The sequence below is a fragment of the Cervus elaphus genome, chromosome 7, assembly GCF_910594005.1.
Source record: "Cervus elaphus chromosome 7, mCerEla1.1, whole genome shotgun sequence".
NCBI lineage: Eukaryota > Metazoa > Chordata > Mammalia > Artiodactyla > Cervidae > Cervus > Cervus elaphus.
The window spans coordinates 11,677,074-11,694,247 of record NC_057821.1 but is presented as its reverse complement, the minus strand read 5'-3'; the positions used below and the strand labels follow the sequence as shown (position 1 = coordinate 11,694,247).

The window sequence follows — 17,174 nt, the reverse complement described above, 5'->3', positions numbered from 1 at the left end:
GGATTACAGGAAGAGAAAACAAAGCAGGAAAGGCAATAACTAGAAACGACAAACCCTGAAGTCAGAGCACAGTCTGACGGAACTCTGAAGGCTTCTGACTACACACGCCCCCAGGGAAGGGGATGGAACAAGAGGTCGCTACACACCAGCACCGTCCGGAATACAGTCGCACTGATTCCTTCTGCAATCTCATACTCGCCCTTCTCGTTGGGACGTGTGAAGTTGTACTCTCTTCCTGGTCCAAACATCCTGAAAGATACCCAGGCAACGGTGTTACCCTCTCCAGCAGGATTCTCCACAGATGAAACTTCTCCCTTCTTCACCTTATCCTGGAAGACTCCATTCCTCTCTTACAATGTAACTTTAAAACCGAGCACCAGGACTCAACCCCTGTAAGACACACTTAAGTCTTAGGAAACTCCCTTCAGACAGAGAAAGGAGGCAGCAGTTGCTTTTAGTGTTTGACTGCAACGAGGAACAAAGCGGCCTCCACAGGTCACCGGCAGTGAGCTTCTGACACACAGCGGCACCCGTGGAGCTGGCGCCTGGAAAGTCTCCGGGGCACTGGGCTCCCGGGTGACAGTGTCTCCTGCCCCGAGGCTTCCTGGTCCTCCTCCTCACCCACCAGCACGCACCCATCCAGCACGCCAGCCTCGACGTTTCTGAGTTTTGCTTTTCAACATCTAATCTGATGGACGAATCTGTATTAGTACGTGCAGACGTTAGTGCTTTCCCTTTCCTGGTACATTTTAACAGCCGAGCTCTGGAAAAAACACCCTTCTTCAATCCAAGGAGTAACTCATGATGGGAATTTCAGGTCAAGCCGAAAAGGAGAGGAAGAACTGGATCATCAACAGTTTGACATGTTTCAGAGAGGCAGGCCTGCTCTGGGCTGACTTCAGAGGCCATGGAGGCACGGGGAGGAAACCCTGCTTTTATACTCGTCTGTCCCATCCCTCCTCCCTCTCTCAGATCCCTTCCAGAAAAACTGGCCCCATGACTCCTCCTGCCCCTGCTGCGTGTCTGCGCAGGAGCCGTGGAAGGAGAAGCCAGCACAGAGGACAGGGCGGGCGGGCAGGCGGGCGGGCTCGTCAGTCCGCCCATGCGGACTCACTGCCTTTCCCTTCCTTAACCTGTTGGGAAGCCCTGCTGTCCGGTTGTTCAAAACTGTTATGCTCCACCCTGAATTGGCTGCTTTCCAAGGTCTGAAAAAAAGTCACATGCTCTCCAAATCTCTAAACTGTACATAAAAAATCCATCTGATAAAAGTAGTCTTCAAAGAATGCTGACTTTTTTCTCGAATGTTTTGGGTGAAGTGTAGCTGAGACAGCAATGAATCAAAATAGTGAACAACATGCCATAAATATAACCCCACCTCAGAGCCATTCATCCAGGAGTGGCATGAATCTCCATTAATCATTCTGTTTCTCAGCTTGCCCCCTGTGACTAGTGGCCCACATCTGATGCTCAGTGGCCAGGGATATGAATCCTTTATGTAGCCACAGGACAGAACAAACCCAAGAAACTCTCAGAACTCATGACCTCGGCTGACTCACTGATGAGCCACCTAGATAAAGGCATCTATTACCCAGAAAACGCTTCCCTTTCTTTTCTTGAGCACTACTTTTGGAGGCAGCCTACTTCAGACAGACAGCCTACCCTAAGGAGCACCTTTTTTGGGGGACCTGGGGAGCAGTGGTGGTGGAGATACCAAGACTGAAGACATGAAGTCAAGTCTGATAAAACAGGGCCAATTTAGAAAATGTTTTAATGTTCTAGCTTAATCTTCAGTTCAGATCAGTCGCTCTGTCGTGTCTGACTCTTTGCGACCCCATGAATCGCAGCATGCCAGGCCTCCCTATCCATCATAAGCTCCTAGAGTTTACTCAAACTCATGCCCATCAAGTCGGTGAAGACATCCAGCCATCTCATCCTCTGTCGTCCCCTTCTCCTCCTGCCCCCAATCCCTCCCAGCTTCAGGGTCTTTTCCAATGAGTCAACTCTTCTCATGAGGTGGCCAAAGTATTGGAGTTTCAGCTTCAGCATCAGTCCTTCCAATGAACAGCCAGGACTGATCTCCTTCAGGATGGACTGGTTGGATCTCCTTGCAGTCCAAGGGACTCTCAAGAGTCTTCTCCAACACCACAGTTCAAAAGCATCAATTTTTCGGCGCTCAGCTTTCTTTACAGTCCAACTCTCACATCCATACATGACCACTGGAAAAACCATAGCCTTGACCAGACGGACCTTTGTTGGCAAAGTAATGTCTCTGCTTAATCTTAAGTCATATGTTTAAGAAATATATAGGTTTGGCTCCAGTTAAAACTGGCTGGTTCATCATGAATTTGTATATATGTAAGTAGACACATATTTGAATAGCTAGATTTCACTTAGCCTAAAATTCAGCAAATGGTGTGGTCCATTCTGATTTCTAATTCAGTTAAAATCAGTTCAAAGTCTGGAGAGAGGTTAAATCTTTAGATAAGATCCACTATTAAGTACTAGATGAAAAGCCAAATGTTTGTGTGCGTATACACTCAAATTATTTCACTCTTATCCCAGTCTGCTCTACACGTTAAGGTGTGTACAGCTGGCTAGAAGGAGAGCTCCTCACTCCCAGCCCAGGCTCTAAGAGTACTTCTGGGATGGTAATCCTCCTCAACAGATGCTTTCCTTTTCTTAAACTCGGGTCATAAAAAGCTGGAGGCAGGAGATGCTGAGGGGAGAATAAGACTACATTCTGAATGAAGCAGCACAGAGAATGGAACATGAAGAAGGGAGAGAGCCATCATCACACAAAACAGTCAGCTACAAAGGTCCAGTTTCAGAAAACTTGATTAGTGAGGGAGGTCTTAGAAATTGATGCCACCTGGACCTTCTGCACTCCCCTTTGTGGGGGCTCATTTCTCTATATTGGCTTTGTAAATGAAAGTACCTACCCCCCAAAATCACCAACACATGTAAGGTTTTTATGCTGTTTCACAAAAGTATCAAGGTAGAAAAGTAAGCAATTCAGTGTTTTCATTCTCACATCTAATGCAAAGCAAACAGCAGGTATTTCTATTCATAGAGAACAGAGTGAATTTGGAAGGAAATTATCATCAATTACCTGCCCAACATGGTATCCGGATGAGCAGTGAAAATTTGTGGGTTGACAACAAAACGTGTGCCGTCTACAAGAAGTGTCACTTTCTCTGGTGCCTGAGAGTGAACATTACAGCCAAAGCCCACAGTGCTATTTCCAAATCGCTCTGGAGCAATGAAGGGTTCATGGTTCCGTTTATTCCCACTTTGGAAGCAAGAGCCTTTGACATCTTCGGGAAGTGACATCATGTGAGGGAACAGAAGATTTGCTGGCTGAGAGGCAGAGTCAAGTGGAAGGTCTAAAAGATCACAGGATACAAACAAACCAAAATAACTTGACAGCCAGCAAAAAGCCAGGGGAGAAAAGTAAACCTTGTCCTTTTAAAACAACAAGAACAAAAAACATTAAACAAAAAAATCCCCAAACTTTAGGTATCCAAAGACAAAAACTCTTGTCTAGAGCACTTAAAGAAAAAACAAACTAGAGACTCACAATGGATGCCCATCAGCTTTTTCTTCTGTGTTGTGTGTGTTTCTGTGTGCTGGGGAGAGGGCAATGAAGGCAGTAATGCCCACCCTCTAAAAATGTAACTATTAGGGAATTCCCTGGAGGTCCAGTGGTTAGGACTCGCTCCTTCCACTGCTGGGGGCCCAAGTTTGATCCCCGGTTGGGGAAGGAAGATCTTGCAAGCCATGGGGCATGGCCAAAAAATAAAATCATTGAACACTGGAAAAAGAATTTCTGTGGGAAGCAAGCAACCCTCTGCCATATTTTTAAACCTCAGCTCGTCTTGTTTCAGAGGCACTTTATTTTCATTTTCACTTCTATCTCTAAATACCACCCATATTTCCTGCATTTTATTTAAGAAACTTGATAACTTCATTAGCCAACACTATTAGTTTCCAACATTCTTAAAAACATTTCTAAGTTTTATTTTCCAAAAAGGATAGTGATAGTCTCTAACTGCCCCACTTTTCCTAGAAATTCATTGAAAAATGCATTTTTCATTATGCATAGGGGAATCCTAACATTACCAACACCATTTTATGAACAGACAGATCTTGCTCTCAATGGAAAAGTTCCAATGCAAATGGTCTTGGATTAGAATTCATTCATGGAATCAAAGTTTTTGTTCTAGTGTCACCAAAGAGCCATTTCCTTAAAGAATTTGACTTTTCTAAACCTGATTCATTATCTGTAAAGTGGAAATAACGTTCACTCCATCTACCTCACAGGATTGGTTTGACTATCAACTGAAATAAAGTATGCAACAGCACTTAAAAATGTATAATACCACATCATGCAAACAGGCTGAAAACTAGATATCTGAAATCTGGCTGTATATAGAAGACGATAAAGAGAAAATATTTTATTTTTTTTTTAAGAAAATATTTTCAAAAGGATTACCAGAAGATTCTTTAAAAAATTTTTTTGGCGACACCATGCAGCATTTGAGATCTTAGTTTCCTGACCAGGTATTGAACCCACAGTCCCTGCAGTGGGGGTGTGGAGTTTTAACCACTGGATGGCTGGGGAAGTCCCAGAAAATTCTTTTAAATAGGGAGCTCTCCTAGTATATTTTATGTTAATGAAAAATAATGTGTTTTTTTAATGAAAAATTTCAAATATATCAAAACCTAGAGTTAATACAGTATGTATACATCACTTGGATTTGGCTAGTTAACATTTTCCTAAATTTTCTTCAATCTTTTTTAGAAAGAAATGTTATGTTATAGGTAGAATTTAATGTCTCACTCCCACTTCACGTCTTGTAAATTTGTTTACAATAATTCATGAACAGGGTTACTGCCTCTGAGAAATTAGTTTTATTTCAGGCACTGAAGATAACCAAATAAACTATTAGCTAGAGTATACTTGATTTTTCCCCATTTGCTTCTAGAGAAAAGGAAACCAAAATTTAGACCAAAAACCTGTTTAGGGTTCATATCCTATAGCCTCTGGTAAATTTTCAATGTGGCCCTCTGTTTGGATACCAAGAGCTAAGTTTCTACACAATCCTTGGGTAAGCTTGTAGCAAGAAAAACTTTAATCACCAAGACAGGCTTTCAACACTGTAAGTGCTGTTTTTAAAAATGAAACTAGGTACCTAATTTAACTCAGTTCTGCAAAACACTGATTTTCCCCCAGCAAAGAGGCAATTAAATTGGACTGATTCCTGAAGGATGCTTCAGGTTCCGTCCTACTTAACTGGGTGAGCAGGAGGAGATTCGCTGCATAAATTCTCTGTAACGGGCACTCTAGGGTGGCAGGTACACGCTGCTTTTCTGTCAGCAAAGGCTGGCCAGAAAGACACAGGTTTAACTCCGAGGCCCCCACCTCTTAGCAGTGTGAACCTGAGCAAGTTACTAATAACCTTTCAAGCCTCAGCTTCCCCATCTGTAAAAAGATTAATCTAAGCAGGGATCAGCAAACTTTCTGTGAAGAGCTAAAAAGTAATTCTGTTTGGCTTTGTGGGTCAGACTCTGCCACAACGCAGGAAAGTAGCCATAGATAGATAGCATGTAAACAAATGGGGACGATGGCTGTGTCTCAAATTTTATTTATAAAATAGGCAGTGGTTCAGAGTTGGTCAGTTTGCCACCCTTGATCTAAAAAAAATAAACTTTTACCACAGTGAGTGCTCAATAAACGGTAACTGCTATTATTATTGTTGCTACTGTTTTTATTAAAAGTTAAAAAGAACCTAACAACTTATCAAGAGCCCTGACATCCATGAACTCACTAGTCTTCTAGTCTTGCGAGGTGAGGAGAATATTAACATCCTTGTCTAGATTAAGAAAGCAGGGCTCAGAAAGAGTAAGGCGCTCATTCATGGTTACAGCTAGAATGTGAATCTCCAAACCCGAAACTATTTTTCTTATACTATTATCACCAAGTTAGATGTACTAAACTGATTAAGTAAATGGGCATTTTAAAGCAACTATATTCCAATTTAAAAAAGGACTTCTCTGGCTGTCCGGGGGTTATGACTCCGTGCTTCCAATCCAGGGGACACAGGTTCCATCCCTCGTTAGGGAACTAAGATTCCATGTGCCACACGGCACAGCCAAATAAATAAATTTTTTTTTAAAGTGGAGATTTTTTGGTAATAGCTTTATATAATTGTGATATGTAAGCTAAGCCAATTAACTGGATATATTATTTAGAGTAAGAACATTTATGCCTTCTGGGAGAACAGGTGCTCAGGTGTCAGAAAGCCCTCCAGACAAAATCAGGGAAGCTAACCATCATACCATCATTCCTGGGACCTAGAGGATAAGTAAGATTTTGAAGACCAGAAGAAGCTGGACTATTTGCTTCTTTTTCTTGAGCTGCAGCTGAAGCTTCATCCATCAGGCAGCTGGCCTCCTGCCGCAATAACCTGTCGCTCTCAGTGCCGCGGTGAACATTCATCCTTGGACTGTGTGTGTATCCCGAACTGTCTGCTTGGTCAAAGAGAAATCCTAGAAGACAGGAATATGCATGATTTAGAACTAGAGAACTCTCAGCCAGTTCTTATTCTTGTTTTGAGAAGAAATGACATCTTAAACATTTCTGACATCTTAAACATTATACTGAGAGGAACTGGGCTGACTTAAGTTATCTTTACCAAATCACTAAGAATACTGATAAACTTGTTACTAGGGAATAATTTTCTGCATATTAACTGGTGGCAAAATAACTTGGTGGTGTTTATACCACAGATTCACGTAAGGGACAGAGTTCAATTTGTCAATTAAAGAAAACTAGCCCATATGTCTCAAAAACTTAAGACATACATTCCTGCAACAGTTAAGCACTAGGAAATGAGAATCACAACTATAATGGTAGTATGACAGTTGAAACCGGAAGTCATGGGCACTAAAAATAATTTTTTTGAAATAATAAATTTACGTATGGTGCTCAAGTTCTCCTTTATAAGTTCTCTCTTTCATTTTCTGTACCTTATGCTTGACCCCTATCTCAATTACACCAAGATGTCACTGGTTATGAGACTAACTCTCCCGAGCAGTGCACAACCGTCGTGAACACCACCTCCTGAGGGGATGCCGTGTGCCACGCACTCGCGGCTTAGGCAGAATGGCTGCCTCACACCTCTCTTCTAGGTCATCACTCTGCCCTGCAGCCTTTACATTCTCTGGGGCTGCCCAACTGCTGAAAACATTCCGGAAATTCACCCTACTCAGCACTTTCACAGTTTATACTATACTAGGTTCCACCAGGTATTCTAGTAGAAGAAACATATTACTAGCAACTTTTATGCATATGGATTGCATGAAAACAATACAGGAGGAAGAAGTTATGTTTTAGGAAGAAGTTTTGTCACTAGGATCAGGAACATGTTTTAATAATACTCTGAATTTCCTGACATGCAAGCATGTAGAGGTGCCAATAAACACTTAAAATGTGCACTCAATTTTGAATAACTTCATAATCTATATTAGTACATTTTTGAGCAAAAAGTTGATTGATCATTTAGTCCTGTTTTAACTTGCACGAAATATCAATATAATAATGAGCCCTTTTTAAAAAAGGAGCCAATACAGATGCCTGAAAGCAAATAATTTTAAAGAGACACTTTCACAGTTGATGAAATCTTAAAATTCTCAGACAAAAGCTCTTACAACGTAAGGCACACTGAGGAGATAAAGTGAACGTTCTGTTGGAAAACCTGACATACGGCTACAGCTTTTTCCAGATTACCCTTTCTTAAAGAAAAACGTATTTATGTATTTACACAAAAAATGTGGCCCCTTAAAATTGATCCCTAGCAACTGGTAAAGTCAAATAGAATCACCACTGCCTTCAAGTTTGACTCAGAGATGTCAAAATGAAAATCAAGTCTAGAGAATAGGATAAAGAAGATCCATGAAAGTGGAAAAAGCATTCGTAATGCCGGAAGGACCAAAGGGCGGTCTGCTTCTGTCAGCTTAACTGGTTTTGAACCATGTTCCACCCTGTCTACTTGTGCTCCTTAACTCTTCATTAGCTGCTCCAGAACCAAGTTCAAACTTCTTTCTGTTGCTCTCCAAAGTATCTCTTGGAACAGAACAACTTTGAATAAGCTGATTTCTTGAGAATTTGCACAGACTAGACCATTAAATAAGTTACTTAATTTATTCCGTACAATGTGTGAAAAAGTTTCATTATAATAGACTATAATGAAAATATTTTCTTCCCAGTCTGTAAATACCAGGGCTCAAAATTCAGTTTAACTTACAACAATGAATTAATAAACAGAAAGATATGCTTGAAAATTATCAGGGACAGATATCTCCAATGAGGAAAAAGAAAGTAACTTGCTAAGCACTCAACAAGCATTTTATTTGTATTTCAGTTCAGTTCAGTTGCGTCTGACTCTTTGTGACCCCATGAACCGCAGCACGCCAGGCCTCCCTGTCCATCACCAACTGCCGGAATCTACCCAAACCCATGTTCATTGAGTCAGTGATGCCATCCAACCATCTCATCCTCTGCTGTCCCCTTCTCCTCCTGCTCTCAATCTTTCCCAGCATCAGGGTCTTTTCAAATGAGTCAGCTCTTCGCATGAGGTGGCCAAAGTACTGGAGTTTCAGGTTTAACATCAGTCCCTCCAATGAACACCCAGGACTGATCTCCTTTAGGATGGACTGGTTGGGTCTCCTTGTAATCCAAGGGACTCTCAAGAGTCTTCTCCAAAAAAAAAAAAAAAGAGTCTTCTCCAACACCACAGTTCAAAAGCATCAATTCTTCTGCGCTCAGCTTTCTTTATAGTCCAACTCTCACATCCATACATGATCACTGGAAAAACCATAGCCTTGACTAGATGGACCTTTGTTGGCAAAGTAATGTCTCTGCTTTTTAATATGCAGTCTAGGTTGGTCATAACTTTCCTTCCAAGGAGTAAGCATCTTTAGTTAATTTTTATTATAAATAAAACATGAAAATTTTCCCTCTTAAAAAAATTCAAGCCTTATACAGGTATACTATAAAAGCATATCATTTGTAAAAAACATACAAACTATACATTCTCACTCTATAATATGCTTTTTGAAATTAACATTCTAAAAATCCATCCATGTTAGAGACACGTCTACCTAGTTCACTCTTTTTAACTGTTGTGTAATATTCTATGATTCTGCGCTCCTATCCATGAATTAAGTTGTTTCTAACCATTGCAATGTTTCAATAAATAGGATCAGAGTGTACCATGGAATTCCAAGAGAGGACCTAATTTGCAGCTTCCCCAAAAGAATTTGGCCTAGAAACATTTTTTCCCCCAAGAAACCATCTCAGGATTAATGCTAAATGGTACATACTTTAAGAAACCACCATCATTTCTCAAAGTCCCTTATAAACTAATTCTTCTATAATCCTAGAATGATAGAAGAAAACTGTTGATCTATGAAACCTAAGAAGCAAACTGACAGACACTGAATTCTTCAACAAATAACGGGGCAATGAGTTTCAACATTATGGTTGATGGATGGATGGTTCCAGGATGGATGTTTCATTCAACTTTGAATGTGTATTTTTATTGCCTACCATGGCTCATTTCTGTAACCATCCCCCAAATGCATCTTGGTCCTCAGAACAGATCTAAGAAAAAAAGAAAAGAAAGAAAGAAATAAGCAAAGCACTTGAACAATACAGTTCTCCATTGCTACAAAACTATTTGTGGCCAACACAGATCTAAACTTCATAGCACTGTACAACGACAAGAACCAAAGGACCATGACGCACCCCTGGCACACCTCACAGAAACTGAGGAGACTGCTTCAGAAAAGAACCAGGAGTTAGAGATATATAAATAATGGAACTCTGACTGTATACCTATGAAACAAAACAAACATCCAGCAAGCCAGCTCAAGCATCACTTCCACACAGTATGTGAAAGCATTTTTTAAACACTCTAAAGAGCTACACAAATATATATATTTTATTATTTATCTATTTCATAGGTCTCCTGTGAAGGCCCCTATTTTGTTAAGTGTTGCTCTAGCTGACCCAGAACAGCAAAACCTTTATTATAATCTCCCCACCTTGGAAAATTTGCGTACAATCTTTGACGGTGGAATGTTCTCCATATAGTCTTTGCACATAAAAAAATGACATGTTGGTTTCTCCCTAAAACACAGTCATCTCAAGTATTAATCCATAATAAGTATGTATTGTCTTCTTTTTACTTGCAATTCCCTCTAATCAATTATTTATGACGAAAACAAATTATGGAAATGTGATTTGTGTAACTGAGTTCAGATCTTGCAACTGAACTATTCAGATTTTGAACATGTAGTTGGAATGCCTATGGGGCCAAATTTCACATGGATATATCTCAAAAGCATAATGCTTTCAGACTGCTAATGATACAAGGGCTGCTAATGATACAGACTGCTAATCATCTTTTACAAAGTAGGATCCTTTTATACTTCAGGACCATGCCTCCTCCCTGTGTAAAAGCTGGATGGTAAAGATGAGGCAAGATGCCACAGAATTTGGTAAACGAACCAATCCACCCTTCATCTATACTCCACACTTAAATTCAGAAAGTAATTACCTCTTTGCCAAACCTTCATTCCAGACTGACAAATTCTAGTCCTTTCAGTCTGCTCTTATGTGAAAACCACTACATTTGCTTAACTATGTTAACTGCTTATCATTGACTTTGTTCTAGTTCCATTATGCTTTTTTCTTACTTCACAGTAAGAAGAACTCTGCTAATGTGTTCTATTAAAGGGGAATAGGTTTTCCAGTCTTGCTTCACATATGCTCTCTGGTGATGATACCCAGGATCCCTGGGAATAGGTTAAAAAGGGGTGAAGGCGAGAGGAGAGACAATAGAAGTGATAGAGACGATCTAAAATGTCCACATGATCTCCTTCTAGGATGTTACTGATGGCTAAGAGCCTGCCATCTTCAAGATGGACTCTGGGTAGATATATATTTAACCCAACTCCACTGAAGATTTTCTGTTCACTTCCTCTGCATGTGTATTCTTAATGTTCAAATCTCAGAAGAAATTCTGTTTTCTGGTTTTTCTTTTTCTAGATTATTTCTAAAAATATTGATACCACTCCAGTATTAATAAGCCCATATAAAATCTATCCGTATGATTTCTAAATCCTATAGTTTCCCTACAGTATGTTCCCAAACCCATAATAATTTAACAAAGAAAAGAGACCTTTGTTGCTAAGTTATTTCCACTGGGTTCTCCCTTCCCTCATACTTGCTGTCTTCATCAAAGAAGTCTAGCAGACTGCTGAGATGAACACTTCTTAGAGACCTCTTGCTACACTGCTCCCCAAATATGATTCTCTATCATGGCTCCACTTCTTACAGCTGTTGCCCTGGGCAGGCTTCTAGGTCTATGTCTCAATTTCCTCACTTGTAGGAGAGGATGATAACCATTAACCACACAGGGCTGATACAAGAAATGAGGCAATTTCTTATAGTGCTTAGTACAATGCATGGCACATAGTACTCAATAAAGTTGACTATCGTTATTCCCAAGCCACAGAATCTGCAAAGAAACTTTCAGAAATCTAATCTTATTTGAAACTGAAACAACCCTCGAAAAAGACAGTAATTATCTTCACTTCACTGCTGGAAAAAAACAACAGGCTTTGGAAAAGTTAGCAGCTTTGCCTAAATCACAACTGCAGCTAAGAAGCAGGGATAGATTCCAAATCTAGGTCTTCTGATTCCCATATTCTTTTCATCTAATCATACTGCTTCCCCCAAATCATCCTGCCTTTCAGCCAGTAATGATTCCAGAAGTTTTTCCTTCTATTGCTTGTCAGAAATTAAAGAGAAAATCAGTAGTTTCCAGGGTCACTGTTGGCTGTAGTTCTTATCAAATAGGAGTTATAGTCATAATGCAAGAATCCTGTGATATAAAGATTATATTTTTCCATAAATAAAATAGCATCAGTGTTTTACTGCTTATAAAAGCAATCTATGCTCAATAAAAAAAGTCAATATAGAAAGATATAAATACTTTAAAAATCAAAGCTGTGGTAAAATACATGCACATATATCTTTGGGCACATATTCCATTATATCCTTAGAATAAACTCCTAGAAATAAAATTGCTATGGAAAAAGGTAAATAAGTTTTGATGTATACTGCCAGACTGTTCTTTATAAACATAGCAATTTATCCTCCGTCTGGCAGCATGGAACATCCATTCTCCAGAACTCTGGCTAACAGTATATCAATCTTCCTCATCTTTGCTAGTTAGAGTGAAATATGATAGCTCATTTTAGCATGGTCATTTAAAAGTCATTCATTCTTTTTAAAATTTTTAATTGGAAGATAACTGCTTTACAATATTGTGCTGGCTTCTGCCATACATCAACATAAATCAGCCAGAGGTATACATATATCCCCTCCCTCTTGAACTTCCCTCCCACCTCCCACCCCATCCCACCCCTCTAGGTTATCACAAAGCAAAAAGAATTCAATTTCATCAACACTTGGAAATTTTCACCTTGAAGAGCCTTAAAAGATTTCAGTAGGCAGGGGGAAAAAATCCCATGCTGGGTAAACACTGGGTAATAGTGATTTATTCATGTCAAGTTTGTCAGGCTTGACGAGAATCACTGGATGTTTCCATGGCTTGCTCTCATCTCCCTGGAAGTATAAATGACAAGGTGTAATGACAAGACCACCCACTTGATTGAGGCAAAGCAGTCTCTGGCTTTGGTGTTATTACTATTGATAATTAAGCCTCACCACCAAGAAAATGTTCTTTAAGCGTCAGTGTTTTCATCCATAAAAATGGAATGATACCAGCCACTATAAAGCTAGATAATCCTTTCTCAATTAAGATGTATGGGGGAAAAAAACATGAAGTGCTATACAAAAGCAAGAGACACATTTGTTATATGAATCTCCCTTATACAACTGCTTAGTTACCCTTTTTTGGGCTCTTTAAGCACATCACACCCATCCTCCACTTTTGAATATACTTTTTATGTTCTACTGTATAGTTCTACTGATTTCAGCTACATTTCTCTTTCTGATTCAGCAAAATGACACATGGTACTGCTTTTGGGGCTTCCCCAGTGGCTCAGCAGAAAAGAATCCCCCTGTAATGCAGGAGATGTGGGTTTGATCCCCAGGTTGGGAAGATCCCCTAGGGAAGAAAATGGCAACCCATTCTAGTATTCTTGCCTGGGAAATCCCATGGACATGGGAGGAGCCTGGCAGTCTATAGCCCATGGAGTCGCAAGAGTTGGACATGACAGAGATTAAACAACTACTACTTTTAGAATTCTCTGAATTATTTTTTGCCTCAGTTGCCTAACTTGCCTTTTGAACCTGACCTTTTGTGTCTTTCCACTTTCCCCTCAGGAATTTGTTATTGTTTAGTTGCTAAATCCTGTCCAACCCTTTGTGACCCCATGGACTATAGCCCACCAGGCTCCTCTGTCCATGGGATTTCCCAGGCAAGAATACTGGATTGGGTTGCCATTTCCTTCTCCAGGGGACCTCCTTGACCCAGGGACTGAACTGTTGTCTCGTACCATTGGCAGGCAGATTCTTTACCGCTGAGCTAGCAGGGAAGCCCAGTTAGTATAGATCTAACAAAATCCAAATGGCTAACCAACTAACTGCCTTAATATATTCTGAAGAGTCCGTTTTTTTCCCACACTGATTTGAGATGGCACTTTAATCAAATACTAACATAATTTATGCTTGGTCTGGTTTTTAAACTCTCTTACACTGATTAATCTTATTTGTCAATACAATGTCTAATTTAACAATCTTGACATCATTTCTCTATGTCATTTACCTAGAATTTCTAGAATGGTTTAAAGTTGTCAACAGGGAAATTTTTTCTTTAATCTTTAAAATTATATCTTAACCACCCATTTTTTTCCTGCAGTGACTGCTAGTTTAGAATTATGAAGTTTCATAAAGCATTAAATTTAATGGAGATGGCAGTTGCACACATACCGGTTTATTACTCATAATGTAGCCTTGTTTGCTGTCTTACTATATGGACGTAAAAATTTGCTTTACCTAAAAATATTACTGCCATAGTTCATTCCAATGAAATATTTTTTAAATGTATGGATAATTAGATGTATTAATACTAGAGCATTTTTGCTATTTTTAAGAGTGTTTAATCAAGTTTTTAATTCAAAGTGAAAATGTTTATTTCAGCTATTTTAATATACATAAATACATTATATACTTTAAAGATGGGTTAGGTTAATATTGCAGCTATACTAGAATACTTTTCTGTGCAAGATTTTGCTTTTCTTGAATACTGGTCAAGGTTCATACACCTCCTTTTTTTTTTTTTGGTATCATCAGACTTTATTTTTTTTCATTTATTTTTATTAGTTGGAGGCTAATTACAATATTGTAGTGGTTTTTGCCATACATTGACATGAATCAGCCATGGATTTACATGTGTTTCCCATCCCGATCCCCCCTCCCACCTCCCTCTCTACCCGATTCCTCTGGGTCTTCCCAGTGCACCAGCCCTGAGCACTTGTCTCATGCATCCAACCTGGGCTGGTGATCTGTTTCACCCTTGATAGTACACTTGTTTCAATGCTGTTCTCTCTGAACATCCCACCCTCGCCTTCTCCCACAGAGTCCCAAAGTCTGTTCTGTACATCTGTGTCTCTTTTTCTGTTTTGCATATTGGGTTATCATTACCATCTTTTAAAATTCCATATATATGCGTTAGTATACTGTATTGGTCTTTATCTTTCTGGCTTACTTCACTCTGTATAATGGGCTCCAGTTTCATCCACCTCATTAGAACTGATTCAAATGAATTCTTTTTAATGGCTGAGTAATATTCCATGGTGTATATGTACCACAGCTTCCTTATCCATTCGTCTGCTGATGGGCATCTAGGTTGCTTCCATGTCCTGGCTATTATAAACAGTGCTGCGATGAACACTGGGGTGCACGTGTCTCTTTCAGATCTAGTTTCCTCAGTGTGTATGCCCAGGAGTGGGATTGCTGGGTCATATGGCAGTTCTATTTCCAGTTTTTTAAGGAATCTCCACACTGTTCTCCATAGGGCTGTACTAGTTTGCATTCCCACCAACAGTGTAAGAGGGTTCCCTTTTCTCCACACCCTCTCCAGCATTTATTGCTTATAGACTTTTGGATAGCAGCCATCCTGACTGGCATGTAATGGTACCTCGTTGTGGTTTTGATTTGCATTTCTCTGATAATGAGTGATGTTGAGCATCTTTTCATGTGTTTGTTAGCCATCTGTATGTCTTCTTTGGAGAAATGTCTGTTTCGTTCTTTGGCCCATTTTTTGATTGGGTCATTTATTTTTCTGGAATTGAGCTGCAGGAGCTGCTTGTATATTTTTGAGATAAATCCTTTTGTCTGTTGCTTCGTTTGCTATTATTTTCTCCCATTCTGAGGGCTGTCTTTTCACCTTTTTATAGTTTCCTTTGTTGTGCAAAAGCTTTTAAGTTTAATTAGGTCCCATTTGTGTATTACCTGCCTTTTTAATATACTCTTCCTGTGGGTCTAAGCAACTGTATAATTAATCCTTGGTAAAGATCAATTCCCTTCCCCTAACTCCTTTCTCTGTTTTTTTTCCTTCTCAAAGAACTAATGCTATGAAATGTTCTCCCATTTCCCATACCATTTCCTCACTAAGTCTCAAATTAAGGTAAGCTACATTTAGTCACAAGCTATCCTGCTTCCCATATTTACCAGCAAGTGCTTTGGAACCCACACCGCCTGGTTTGGCTCTTGATTCCACCACGTACTAGCTGTGTGAATCTAGGGACACGACAGATGTTTCTGAGAATCAATTTTCTCATCTATACATCAATATCTACTTGGAAGTCCTGTTTTAGGGATTATGGATACTTCAGCTAAAGCAATCTATGGCTTGTATAAACACTAAAAACAAAAATGTTAGCCATTATTACTTTTTATATACTCAAACCAGCTTCAAGCCTATAAAAATCTTCAAAGACCTTATTTTTTAAATCTCTGTTTCTTCTTTCTTGCATTAACACCGAACCTCAACCTTCATTCATTATCTCAATTCCAATACCAAAACCTCTAATTATCCAATTAAAAAAAATCATCTTAGCATTAAAAAAAAAAAAAGGCACACATTTAGAGTTATAAGATAAGTACTGGAGATGTACAACATGATACAGATAATTAACACTGCTTTCTTTACCTTACCTATGAAGGTCGTTAAGGGAGTAAATCCTAAGAGTTCTTATCACAAGGGAAAAAACTCTTTTTTTCTATTTTTGTAATGTTTCTATATGAGATTTATGTTCTCTAAACCTACTGTCATCGTATCATTATGTATGTAAGTCAAATTATGTTTTACATATTACATATACAGTGCCATGTGTCAATCATATCAATAAATGTAGAAGGGAAAAAACTGTATCTCTGGGTATCTGTATTTTTATAGAGATCAAGTACTAGAGTCCTTATATTCGCAGAGGTAATAAAACTCAACTATGATATCACTGTTAACTCTTAATTCCAAACATTTGCTGGTAACAATCATGTCATTTCTATAACCAAACCTGTAGTTTTAGAATTAAAAACTATACATCTTTCTAATGGACTTCTGTACTGACTAAGCACTTTTATCAGCTAGGTTTCTTCTTTTTTTAAATCTCAAAACCATGGAGAAGTTTCTGGTAGTCTCTTCAGATTATCAGCGGATTAGTCCCAACATATGTGTTATAGTCAGCATATATTTACCAAACCCCACTGTGTGGAAGGCACACCGCACTGTGCGCCAGCACTGAGCAACACAAACGACTGAGCCACGTTCTCAAGGGCTGGCCCTAGGCTCCCACAGAGTAGGTGGGGCTATGTGAAAAAGACAAGCAACTCTAGGTAATAAATACAGAACAGGGGGTTCAAACCAGTGGTTCCAGATTCTCGGGCCTAGTCTTACAACGGGTCTGGAATTTGTAATTAAAAATTAAAAAGTCAACTTCTTAGGCAGCTCTTATGTGGCACTCAGGTTTGGGGATTATAAAATTAACACAAAAGTTGGAGAGCAAATCACCTCTAGACAGTGTGGTTGGGAAAAGGAAGTCTTCATATGAGATAAAATCTGAGCTGGGCTCTGAAG

The 17,174-nt window shown here is 39.4% G+C and overlaps 1 protein-coding gene across 4 annotated transcripts in view; it reads right to left on the bottom strand.

Annotated features, from left to right (window-relative positions):
• KCTD20 (potassium channel tetramerization domain containing 20) overlaps positions 1-17,174 on the bottom strand; it is a 39,483-nt gene that overhangs the window by 7,845 nt on the left and 14,464 nt on the right. For 2 of the 4 annotated variants that reach the window (XM_043907302.1, XM_043907305.1), the window contains exons 2-5: positions 9,611-9,664; positions 6,340-6,549; positions 3,110-3,383; positions 147-249 (exon numbers count right to left, since the gene is read on the bottom strand). In XM_043907302.1, coding sequence (XP_043763237.1) covers positions 147-249; positions 3,110-3,383; positions 6,340-6,549; positions 9,611-9,632 — 609 coding nt within the window. In that variant the 5' untranslated portion in view covers positions 9,633-9,664. Of the gene's footprint in view, positions 1-146; positions 250-3,109; positions 3,384-6,339; positions 6,550-9,610; positions 9,665-12,554; positions 12,698-17,174 lie in introns of all 4 variants that reach the window. The other 2 variants (XM_043907304.1, XM_043907306.1) reach the window with 2 other exon arrangements.